Source organism: Mya arenaria, chromosome 14, assembly GCF_026914265.1.
Source record: "Mya arenaria isolate MELC-2E11 chromosome 14, ASM2691426v1".
Classification (NCBI taxonomy): Eukaryota; Metazoa; Mollusca; class Bivalvia; order Myida; family Myidae; genus Mya; species Mya arenaria.
In genome coordinates, this window is record NC_069135.1 from 50774037 (window position 1) to 50787386 (window position 13350).

A 13350-nucleotide genomic window follows, 5' to 3' on the forward strand; every position below is an offset into this window, starting at 1 on the left:
ATCCCGTACACGTTGTACGGGGTTCGTTCTCCCATCCCGTATACGTTGTACGGGGTCCGTTATCCCATCCCGTACACGTTGTACGGGGTCCGTTCATCCCGTATACGTTGTACGTGGTTCGTTCTCCCATCCCGTACACGTTGTACGGGGTCCGTTCTCCCATCCCGTACACGTTGTACGGGGATCTTTCTCCCATCCCGTACACGTTGTACGGGGTCCGTTCATCCCGTATACGTTGTACGGGGTTCGTTCTTCCATCCCGTACACGTTGTACGAGGTACGTTCCCTCGTCCCGTATACGTTGCATGTACGGGGTCTGATCCCTAAACCCGTATACGTTGCATGTATGAGACCCGTTCTCCCATCCCGGACACGTTGCATGTATGGGGTCCATTCTCCCATCAAAGACACTTTGCGGTTACGGGGTCCGTTCCCTCATTTCGTGCACGTTGTATGCATTTGCCCGTTCTCCTATCCCAGACACGTTAAATGTATAGGGTCCATTCTCACCTTCCAGGCATGTTGCACGTTTGGGGTCCGTTCTCTCATCCCGTACACGTTGCATGTACTTGGCCCGTTCTTCCATCCCAGACACGCTGTACGAGGTCCGTTCTCCCATCCCAGCCATGTTGTACGTGGTCCGTAAGTTCAACCATTTATCTGCTGTATTTCTAACAAGATTTGGGACAGCTGTTTGGACTGTTGTTTTGCGTTTGTCAATCCGGTATACCTGTTATCTTAAATCCGTAGAAACGTCACAAATATCACTAAGTATATTTCTGATTTTTTGGATGCCCCATCTGTCATCGCTTACCTTAGCACTATTAATTGTTGGAAGTCACAGCTGTCATTGCTTACTTTAGCACTGTGTTTTTGTCGGGTGTTACACCTGTCATTGCTTACCATAGCACTGTCTTTTGTCGGATGCCACACCTGTCATTGCTTACCTTAGCACTGTTGATTGTCGGAAGTCATACCTGTCATCGCTTACCTTAGCACTATTTATTGTCGGAAGTCATACCTGTCATCGCTTACCTTAGCACTATTAATTGTCGGAAGTCATACCTGTCATCGCTTACCTTAGCACTATTTATTGTCGGAAGTCACACCTGTCATCGCTTACCTTAGCACTATTTATTGTCGGAAGTCACACCTGTGAAGAAGCTTGAATACCTTTACTACAACTAGAAGAGTCAGTTATATGTTTACTATTTTCAGTGGACACCGTTCATGTAAGTATCGTAAGACAGATGGAAGATTCCAGCAGAGATGTTATTAAGTGAAAAAAAAAATATTTTTTTTAATTGTTTTTTATTATGAAATATTCACAAGAAAAACACATATAAAGCAGTATACAAGCAATGATAATGATGTATTTACTATTTTAACAAATATACTTTAATACTATGCAACTGGATCTATATGAGTTTTTGGTTGCGTTTTGGTAGAGTGATGTCATTTATGTAGGTTTTTAAAATAGTGATAATTGGTGTTACTGTTTGAAATTTGAGTATTATTATTGTGAATGATGATTAATGGACAGTAAGGAGTATGGAGCATTAAATATTGTTGTTGTTGTTGTTGTTGTTGTTGTTGTTGTTGTATGGAGCATTCAAAGATTTAAATAATTGTTCAAAAGGTTCCATTTTTTCTGATGGATATGTATTCGATTGTAAACGAGGGCAGTTTCTCGTTCTATGGTTTCTCCTAGTCTGATATAATTCAAAAAGAATGCAAAGGTTGGAATTATACCTCTATTTTTCATGTTACTAATGAAAAATTTCATTACCAATATCAAAAAGTTTACGATGTTTGAATGTTGTGACTTATCATTGTATCCGAGACTTATTATTTTTAAATCTAAAACAAGTGGAGTAATGTTTTGATTTATTAAGTTCATCAATTGTGACCATAAGTCTTGTGATATTTTACATTCCCAAAACAGATGTTCTTGTGTTCCAATATTTTCCTGACAAAAATCACATAAATTTGATTGGGTTAATTTGCATTTATATAAGAAAGTATTTGTCGGTATGATTCTGTTTATGTACTTATATTGGAAGCTTCTTAAAGAAATGTCATTCGTCGAAGCTATATATTTTGTATACACTGACTTCTAGGGTATATCATTAATACCATTCAAATGTAAGTGTTTTATCCATTTTTCCTGTAAGTGTTGGTTCATTTCACCTTTTTGTTGGATAGAGTATAAAAGCTTGTTTGGTTTTGTTTTACTGGACATAATTTTATGTTTAAGTGTGTTTGCTGTGGTATTTTCTGGTGTTTCTAAGTTCATTTTATTTTTTATTTCATGTGGAATACAAGATAAGAGTTGAAAATATGTGAGATAATCATTAGTATTGATATCGTATAAATATTTAATATATTCAAATGAATAAAATTGTTTGGTACGATAGTCAAAAATATGTTGAAGATATTTATTTCCCTTTTCGTACCACTCATTGATGTAAAATGTATTGCAATTATTTTTAATTGATTTATTGTTCCATATGATTATTTTACTTGTTGGTGGTTGAGGAGTGTATTGATTTATTTCTGTCCAGGAACTAAGTATATCTAGAAGAAAGGGATTATTGCAGCATATCTTTTTGATGAGTTTTTCATTTAAATTGCATTCGAATACGAGGTCACCCCCGAATTTATTTAATAGAATATTATAGAATTGCTTATATTGACCTTTATAGGTATGATCCAGTATTCTTTTAACCCATGATGATTTTATCGATAAAGTGAGTTTGTATATATCAGGTAAATTCAAACCACCGGTTTCGTATTTTTCTGTAATACAAGTTCTTTTTATTTTTTCAGGCTTATTATTCCATATGAATTTATATATATCTTTGTTAATTTCATCAAGTATATTTTTTGGTGGGGTTTGCAAAACCGTTAAGGGATATATGATTTTTGGTAAAGCAAATGTTTTTATTACAGTAACTTTCCCAAGAAGTGTAAGTTTTCTATGGTTCCAGCTTTTCAAACAGTTTCTAAAGTGTTGTAATTTGGGGAGGAAATTGAGTTCTAATAATTCTTTTTCATTATAAGTGAAGGTTATTCCAAGTGTTTTAGCATTTGTGGAGGTCCAAATAAATTTCTTATCTGGGAAGTATGTTAAACTTGATTTGGCAAGAGTTCCAACTCTAAGTATAATTGATTTGTTCGAATTAAGCTTTAGGCCAGATATTCTACCGAAATTCTCTCTTGTGTTTATAAGCGTAGAGAAGGATTTTTCTGTACCATTATTTACATAGGTGGCATCGTCAGCAAAAAGTGATTGTTTAATTTCTATATTATTGATGGTGAGGCCGATTATATCATTTTGATTTTGTATTGCGTTTGACAGTATATCAATGCATATAATAAATAAATATGATGAAAGGGGACACCCTTGACGGACTCCTCGTTCAATATTTATTTCCTCTGAAAAGTATCCGTTACTTGTTATAATGCTTTTTATATCATTGTAGAAGAGTTTAACCCAATTTATAAGATCTTGACCAAAATTGAAATGCCTTAGACACGATATCATGAAGTTATGGTCTAAGCTATCAAATGCTTTTTCAAAGTCAGCGAAAAATATGAGACCAGGTGTATTTGTCTTTTTGAAATGAGATATACATTCTGCTACGAGTCTGACATTTTCTCCAATATATCTGTTTTTGATAAAACCTGTTTGGTACGGGCTAATAATGCTCGGTAAAATGTTTTTTATTCTATTCGTTATGGATTTTGTTGCGATTTTATAGTCGACATTTAGCAAACTTATTGGTCTCCAATTAGAAATTAGTTCTGAATCTTTTCCGGGTTTTGGGATGAGAGAGATTATTCCTTGCTTTTGTAGATCCGACAAGTGCCCTGTTCTAAATGACTCATTAATAGATTTTAAGTAATAATGTTTTATATTATCCCAAAAGGTTTTATAGAACTCTACTGACAGACCATCAGAACCAGGGCTTTTGTTATTTTTCATTTCGTGTATTGCTTTATGGCATTCGTGTTCGGTTAAAATGCCTTCGCAAGATCCAATTTGTTCATAATTCAATTTAGTGTTGGTATAATTCAACATTGACATATCAGTTTCAATATTTTCGTTTTTCTTATATAATTTATTATAATATTTGTGTTGTTCATTGAGTATATCTTTTTGACCAGTAACTAATTTATTATTGACTCTTAGTTTATTCATAGTTTTCATTTCTGCGTTCCTTTTTTCAAGATTAGAAAAATATGCCGTGTTTTTTTCATTATTTTCAATGTGTATGGCTTTTGATCTCAAGATTGAACCGTTAACTCTTTTTAAAATAATTTCATTAAGTTCTGATTTTAAAGCCATTATCTGTTCTGAAATATTGCTATGATCATGTTCTAAGGGTATTTTTTTCTCTAGATTATCAACGTTGGTTATTATTTCTTTTTCTTTTATGTTTGTTTTCTTTTTTAGATTAGATGCAAATGCTATTGTTGTGTTTCTTATGTTGCCTTTAATTATAGCCCACAGGGTGACTGGATTAGCTTCATTATTTATGTTTACAGTGTTTTCAATAGTATCTTTAATCAATTGTTTATATTCTTGATTAAATAATAAGCTATTATTTATTTTAAAGTATCCTGGTCCTCTTTTGTTTTCTTGTGTGTTAAACTTCAAAAGTACTAAGGAATGGTCTGTCTAATAACTTGCATTGATGTTACAGTCAATAAAATAATTTTGCAACATGTCTGAAATTAGAAAATAGTCTAATCTGCAATGAATGCTTGGTTTTGTGCTCGAATGCCATGTACATTGCTTTTTATCTGGATGTTTCAAACGCCATATATCAATTAAATTAAACGTCGACATAACATCGATTATATTTTTACGGCAACGATTATGTTTGTTGATATTTCCGTTTTTCTTATCTAGATTTACATCAATTATTGTGTTAAAATCACCGCCTATGATATATCGTGTGTCTGAGTGTAAATGCAGAAAATTTTCTAAAATTTTAAATATGTTTACGTCGTCCGTGTTATGGCCATATATATTTATAATGATAAATGTTTTGGAATTGATAGATAGTTCAATTGCTAGAATTCTGCCTAATAAAACTTCGTATTTTATTATGTCGCTAGCTGGAAAATTTGGATTAACAAGGATTCCAACGCCTTCACTGTTTGTGGAAGAACCACTAAAGTAACATAACCCGCCCCATTCTTTTTCCCATTGTTCTTTGTTTTTATTATGAAAATGTGTTTCTTGTAACAAATAAAACATATAATTCTTTTCTTTTAACCACTGGAATATTTGCATTCTTTTAGTTTTGTTTCCTAATCCTCTTACATTTATAGTACATAATGTGCAATCCATGCGGATTTAAATAAAGAAGTTTGGGCTAAATATTTGAATGCTCCTCTATTGTATAATGTGTAAAACATTGTGTATGTGTATAATGATTGGCAGATTTTATTTGCATGTACAAAAGATATAAAATCGTTGATGCGTATGGTCGTGATTGTAAACACATTTCAGAAGCTTGCCAATATGCATGTGAAAAAATTGCAATCAATATAAAAAGGTTTACAACATAATGTATCTAAATATCATGTCATTCATAGCCTATACAAGTTAAAAAAAAACCAATATATATGAAAAAAAACTTGTATGATATTTATATTTTATAGAAATATTTTAACTAATGTTTATAATGAACATAACAATAAATTTAATATATATTCCCACATGCACGTAATGTGCGCGTATAACAAAGAGTATCATATTCTGAACGTGTGCTTGCACGTTGTCATGAACCAAGATTTTAGCAATATTTTAACTACTGTGTGTTATATTTCACCAACATGTTCGTGTCATCTGGCACGCACGCACGCACACGCATGCACAAGCAAACACCCACGCATGCGCACGCACACACACACACACACGCACGCACGCACGCGCGCACACGAGCTCACTCAGGGACGCACGCACACAAACACACATTCATGAGCATGAATAATATATATATTACTCAGTATGTGCACGTGCAGGATTATTTTCTATTTATATGTATCAATAATAAGTTATTCAAGCAACGTTATAAGTATAGCTAAACAACAAAATACACAAATTGAGAGGTATAAGCTATTTCACGAGTTAAATATTAAAATATATAGTTTGAAGTAACTATCTAAGGTCGAATTCGTATAGGAAAGCACATATAATATTAAAGTGTATAGAAAAGTCATAATATGTGTAGCCAAAATATATTATGTGTTTCTATAAAACACTTGTAAAATACATGAATTTTGATAAGACGATATATCAAATGATATCAACCCTTGTCAAAAAATAAAACAAGGGATATATGTTGACGCAAAGTGTTTTTAAGATGCATAGCAATGTCTATCCATGCCTTTTAACGAAAACAAAACAAAAAGGCATTGCTGATAGTGATTATCCTTTTTAAATGTTTACATTTTTTTTTCTTTTTTTTGTTATATCATAATAAAATGTCTTTCCTGTTGCGCCTTTGATTCAATATGCTTTTATTCTTATATGAAAAACACCCATGTGCTTATACAGAAGTATGCGTATTCTAAGAAAAATAAAAGATATGCATGTGTATTTAACCAGTATTGTAAACAGTTCATATACTTGAATATTTTAGTGATATAAATATATTTTGTTCATTATACACATTAATGGATTTTGAAATATGTAAAATTGAAGTGTATTCGTATAATATTTAAACAGGAATGGGATGTGTAAAGCTATATATCTTATAATATAATTAAACAATGTACAATATGCGTTTACTGCATGCTATTGACTACCTAACTTATGTTTGACAAGCGGATGACCTTGATGAATAATCACGATACGTTCTAAATAGGATCAATAATAGCGCATGATATCAAATAATGTATGGACAGTTTAATCCGATGACCACTGCTACTACACTGTGCACCAGAAAATTACGTGTTCGGCCAAGGGAGATCTAGCCAACTGTCATAATCGTCGTAGTCCACCCGAATAACCTTGCCCGATTTGTCTCTATATAGGATTTTGCCGTTCGAAATCCACGCTTGATCGACTTCGTCTTTCATCTTATGGCGGACACTCATGAATACCTCATGATTGAGTTTTGTCAGATCGTCAAACAACCATATTCCTGAACCGCGAAGACTTCTCTTATTTCTCATGACACTGTCACGCTTCATTCGTGATTTGAATCTAACGATCACATCTCGTTTTCCACGTACAGTTTTCCATAACCTGTGAGAAATATCAATGTCGTCATATACAACATTGATTTTTCTTTCACTGAGTAGTTTTACCACTTTTTCGGTGGTCTCTTCTGCTTTTTCAGCTCTCGGATTTTCGTCATTTTCCGGCAATCCTCGTATCCGTATATTATTAAGGCGTGTGTATTGCTCAAAATCATTCTGTGAGTACTCTCTTTTGGTTTCGTTTTCAATCACATCTCTCTTCAGTGCGTGTATTTCTTGATCTCTATCTTTGATATGCTTTTCTAATTGTTCTATTTTCTTAGAGTGCTTGTCTTTGTCAGACTCTCTGTCAAATTGCTGACATTCGAGTTTTTCAATTCTGAGTATCGCTGACCCGAGAAGGCTTTCCTTCATATCAGTGAACATTTCTTTTATGATTTCTCTTATATTCATTCCCTCGCTATCTTTATCAATGACTTGCTCAAGCTTCTTTTCTAGTGTGCTTGTCGATTTATCGATTTTTGACACCATGTTATTTAATTTACTAGTGATCTCTTTTAGCTGCTTTTTAATTCCAGCAATCTCTTTCTCGTTTGATTTTTCTAGTTCATACTCGTCGTCTTCCATGACCGCTTCTATATCTGTGTGTTTTGTCTTTTTCTTTTTCTGTTTCTTTTTCTTAGTATCAGGAGATTTATCCTCCGTCACACTGGTTTCTATTTCACTCGGCTCACTTATGCTTTGCTTGCTTGGCTTACGCTTTTTGTCTGTATCAGCTTTATCTGCCATTATTTAATGGAACATTGAAAGAAGCTCTTTAAATGGTAGTGTATACGTTTTAATGTTCTGCAGTATACTTTGGAATTTGACCAGCGTAGTCGAAAAAAAAAACTTGATATATGCTCTTTTTATTAACAGCGCACATTAGTGGTTGATGCAAAAACATTGTTTATATTAAATTAAGGATTATGTTAATCTCATTTGACAAAATGAACAAATAAAAAACGTGTCAAAGTTCAAATATTATTACCCCTTATAAAATATGTTTTGTTTTGTTTTTATTTATAGCTACGTGGTCCAAAATATCGCTAGTAATATGTACACACATGTGTTTTAATCATTAAAGTCAAATGAGTTAAAGATAATGCTGTAGTAATGAAAAATAATATTGCACCAACCTCCATTGTGTGCCCCTTTAAAACTTAAAATGATAATTGATTCAAAAGTAAGTATTGCAACTCTCGATTTCTTTACAAAGGCATTTTAAAGGCAATACACACAGCTATGTCGCCAATACAAGTCTCTGCTGATCTAAATGATATCTTAAATAAACTATTTCGCTATTTTTAAAGTCCTATCAATAGTGCTTACTAATATTGACGTTGCGTATACGGAATCCATATCCCTATCCAGTTCACGTTGTACGGGGTCCGTAGTTCAATTCCTTTAACACAACGTTGCGTGTATGGGGTCGGTATACCCTTCCAGTTCACGTTACATTTACGGGTTCCGTATATGCATCCCGTACACGTTCCATGTCTGGGTCCTTATATCCATCCCGTACACGTTGCATATGCAAGGCCCGTTTAATAACCCCGTACACGTCTTATGTACGGGGTCCGTTTATCCACCCAATGCACGTTGTTTGTACGGGTTTAAGAGCAAGTTGTGTATATGCGGTCCGTTTATCCACCCCGTATACTTGTGTGTACGGGGTCCGTTTATCTACCTAATACACGTTGTGTGTACGGTACGAGGTCTGTTTATCCACCCAATACACGTTGTGTGTACGGGGTCCGTTTATCCACCCAATGCACGTTGTGTGTACGGGGTCTGTTTATCCACCCAATGCACGTTTTTTGTACGGGTTCTAGAGCAAGTTGTGTATATGCGGTCCGTTTATCCACCCCATATACGTTGCTAGTACGGGGTCCGTTTATCCATCACGTACATGTTGAATATTAGGGGTTCGTACATCTATAAATATATATATATATAGGACAGGGACCTCGATGCATAAGCTTCCTTCAGGGAACTAAATGTAAAGTTTATTTACACCCGTGCATAGCGCCAGCCTTGTCCTGTCATTTAAAATATCTATATTATCCATAACTAGATAATTGTTAAGATATTAAAATGAAACTTTGAACACATAATACTTACGATGATATGTACATGTATTGTAAGGTCCATAACTCTGGCTTAACTAACTATTTAGTTATGGAACTTTATAATGTGAAAATGTCATGCAAAAGCATTACCGTATTTCTAAATTAATTTTTCCTATTCTAGATGCTAGATCTGAATAATATGAACAAAGCAATATGTGTATGTACCTTTTTTAAGAACCATAACAATGTGATCTATAGGTCACAACCTAACCTCCCTTTAAATTCAAATAATGAAAATGAATCCCTAACGTTTTTTATGGACTAAAAGATGTTTGACAACTAAGGTATTCAGTAGCTGCTCTTCTCATTGTTTTCTTCCAGAGTGTTTTATAAAAAAATCAATCTGAAAAAGTTTTAGTATGCCTAGTTTTGTTAAATTCAGATATTCAAATATTGGTGATGATGTTGCACTAAAAAAAGTTATTGCATTTTTATTAAAATTTTCTATTCCTATTCCTTATTACACTGACACTTTTATTCAATATCAATACAAACTCATGCATGATAAACATAAATTTTAAGTGTTAATCCTAAAACTTCTTGTTGAATAATGCATTTATGGGAAATATTAATTAATAATAACAAAATTGTAATCGTGTTTTTACTAGCAGAAAGCGCAAAATAATTAAATGATTGGTGAATGCTTAAATATTTACTGTGATCTACTATTCGTCTCTTAAGGTGCTCATTTCTTTCAAATAAAACTCGTCATTCTTCATAAATTTCTTAAAGTACACAGGAAAATATACCCACTATCAGTTAATCAGTTTAAACTTGTTTCGGCAATGGCGGTCCACACATATGTGAATTGTAAGATTTAACGTTATCTTTTTGCAAGTGAAGGCTTATTGAACTTGTAAAATATGGCTGCTGGAGGATCATATTTTTACAAGGGATCTGACCTGATTCACGACTACGAAACACTGAAGCCCATTACTTCTGTCCCGAATGTGAACACTATCTGTGTGACAAGTTTGTGAGGATTCATGGGGAGTATTTCAAGAAGCATGTTGTGTACGGGCGTGGAGAGATACAGAAGTGGGCGCGGTTCTCCATAGACAAATGTGACCAGCATGGCAAAGAGCTGGAGGTCCACTGTGATGACCATCAGGAATTGTGCTGCAGTGTATGTGTGGCCCTTAACCACAGGTGAGAGTTTAACCACGGGTCTGATAATATTAGTTAAGTAACATGTAAATAAACATTTTTTCACCATTGTGTGTTTGCTGTGTTTGACAATGTTTTAGGTAAGGCAAAAGAATACATTTTCCCATCCCAGATAAGTAGAGCCAGATACATTTCCCTTGCCACTATGAAACAAATAAAGTAAAGAAACAATGCACCAATGCAAAAACATGCAATATTTCATGAATATGTTGATAAGCCGATATGCCTCTTTTTGTATATTTCATGAAATGATGATATAATCAATCACGCATTACACTGTGTAGCAGTATCAGTCATCTGCCTGACCTGGCCAAGGGCTTCCTGCAGACAGCAGAGTTTAAGCAGCTGCCAGCTGCAGTGGACAATATTAAAAGCAGGCTGTATAATCTCACTAATTCCATGAAGAATTATCAAGCCTCACTGAGGGACTCCTACGAGAACATCCTAGTTATAATTAAGGCTCTCCGCGACGAAATTAACCAGATCTTAGACACGCTGGAGGAAAGGACAGTTGAACAGTTGGATAGCATAATGAAAGATTTAGAGAAGTCTATAAAAGATGATTTAGAAACCTGTGCTTACATGGACGACCAACTCAATATCATGATTGAGAAGCAGCAGCATATGGCAGGCAAAAAGGAGACCAGCTCTTTCATTGGATTCATAAAATGCCAGTCTAAATTGAGTGAAGCCAAGTATTTTGTTGATAAAATAAGGGGAAAAGAAGGAGTGAAGTATAAATCTGATGAAAGTGTATTGCAACCTTTGAGAAAACTGAGCCGCCTTGGCAATGCTGAACGTGTTCCTTCCATTTATGTGGGTACGGCTCAGAATTCAAGTCATTTTAAGGTTAGGATAGAGAAGGATAAGAAACGATGCTATATTGCAGGTATCTGTGAGTTGCCAAGTGGAGAAATGGTTTTGACTAACTATACGAATGACAGAGTGAAGCTACTGAACAGGCAGTTCGAGGTCATTGCTTACTGTGATCTGCTTGCTACTCCTGAACACTTGTGTCACACCACAGATAATGATGTAGCTGTAGCTGTTAGTGACACAAATGAGGTTCACTTCCTGGCAGTAACCAAAGGGAAGCTTCAAGCAATGAGGAAGTTCACCATACACCATTACTGTTGCTCAATCGCGCACCACAATGACCAGCTATATGTTGGCTCCATTGATGGCCTGTACATGTACAATATGGTCGGAAGACTCATTAAGACGATATATCAGGACTTGTCTGGTGGTAAGGCTGTGTACAGTTGTGCTATCTCTGCTTGTGGGGAGAGAATTTATGTTACGAACTCTGATTATTCTGAATAAGTAACACTTGATAAAACTGGCCAAGTAATATCTACAATAAAAGATCCTAAACTAGAATATCCAATTGCACTATGTGTAAGCCAAAGTGGTCATATGTTTGTGTGTGGGCTTGGGTTTCGCACTGTGATGCAGGTAGACAAGGAGGGGAGACATAAGCTGGCCACAGTGGCCAGGGAGGCAGATGGACTGTATAACCCTCGGTCAGTATGGTTCAGTGAACAAACGTCCACCCTTATTGTTGGGAATCTTCTACAGGACAACATAACTGTTATCAAGTTGAATTGAATGAAAACAAATCATATTCAGGTATTAACACCTTGACAGAAGATGTGTGCGAGTGTTTTTAACTTTGTTTCCATTGTTTAATTAAGTTTGGCTGATAATTATTGTTCAATGTAAGCAATGTTTTCTAGAAGTTGATATTTGTTAGTAAACCATATCAACAGTGTGTATTATTTCTTGCATAAATGTATAGAAATTGTAAATATTAGTTTTTGTCAATAATAAAGTGGTTTATATATCTTAAGCGATGTCTGTTTTGTGAACTTAAATTTTATGAACATGAACTAATTGTAGACATATAAAAATGGTTCTACGTTAAATCTATTTCATGTCATTTTAAAGTAATCAGTCTATTATGAAATCCAATCCTTGTAACCATTAACCTAACATCAGAAAGTGTTGAATATAATATATACCATTCAAAAAAAGTTTGTATTTAAAAAAGAACACTTGTATCATGATGAAACAATAAAAAATGAGATAATTATAAAATATGAAACGTTTGGATTAAAGGCACTAATAAACATGACAATTTGGTATTTTATTACTGTAAGGAACATACATATTTCCGATCTTAATGATTTACCTCATGGAACTAAATGAACACTTCCGATGTTAATGATTTACTGTAAGGAACACTTCGTTTTAAGATAATAAGTTTTTTGCAAAATAAAAATAAAGTTGTTATTTCTTCCAATCAGAGGCTCTTTTGATGAACAAAGTTTCGTGATGTGCTTGCTCATAGCGACCCTCCTCAACGATCATATCGTACGACCACCTTTTCCAAGGAGTTTCCTTTGATGAATGAAGCTTTCCTCACATTGAAAGTGATGTGCTTTCTTATAGAGTCCCTTTTTTCAACGACCATATCGTACGATCACCCTCTCCGAAATGGTAATTTCAATAAGAAATTACGCTCGGGGATAAGTTTGCCCCCATAGATACAAAATGCGGTCTTGAAGTTAAAATAACATTGAATTACATGGTAATGCACGTATGATTACAATGTTTACGGAATCCCTAACGACGAATTCAAAGAAAATAATTCAGCATTTCATTGGATATACATACTGTTGTGACGAACGATGACCTCAATTAGTAAGGTAGCCTCGCTGCCTTGAAGTAAAGGGAACATAGAAATAACATGGAAATGCAAGCATGATTACAATGTTTACGGAAAACCGAA

General features: G+C 34.4%; 2 protein-coding genes across 2 annotated transcripts; one reads left to right on the forward strand and one right to left on the reverse strand.

Annotated features, from left to right (window-relative positions):
* Positions 1 to 6966: 6966 nt before the first annotated feature.
* On the reverse strand, positions 6967 to 8010 carry LOC128216216 (putative leucine-rich repeat-containing protein DDB_G0290503). The gene has a single exon (XM_052922786.1). It carries the CDS (start codon positions 8008 to 8010, stop codon positions 6967 to 6969), a length of 1044 nt encoding a protein of 347 aa, XP_052778746.1.
* Positions 8011 to 10177: 2167 nt separating this feature from the next.
* LOC128216218 (uncharacterized) lies at positions 10178 to 12167 on the forward strand. The gene is made up of 4 exons (XM_052922787.1): positions 10178 to 10195; positions 10366 to 10541; positions 10844 to 11762; positions 12015 to 12167. Exons 1-4 carry the CDS (start codon positions 10178 to 10180, stop codon positions 12165 to 12167), a joined length of 1266 nt encoding a protein of 421 aa, XP_052778747.1.
* Positions 12168 to 13350: the final 1183 nt, after the last annotated feature.

Excerpts from the sequence above, each read along its gene's own strand:
- LOC128216218 (XM_052922787.1), top strand. Across the intron at positions 10,542-10,843 it reads TGTGTGGCCCTTAACCACAG|CAGTATCAGTCATCTGCCTG; the intron begins GTGAGAGTTTAA and ends TACACTGTGTAG. Across the intron at positions 11,763-12,014 it reads GCCTGTACATGTACAATATG|GTAGACAAGGAGGGGAGACA; the intron begins GTCGGAAGACTC and ends ACTGTGATGCAG.
- LOC128216216 (XM_052922786.1), bottom strand. The coding sequence starts at position 8,010 with ATGGCAGATAAAGCTGATACAGACAAAAAGCGTAAGCCAAGCAAGCAA.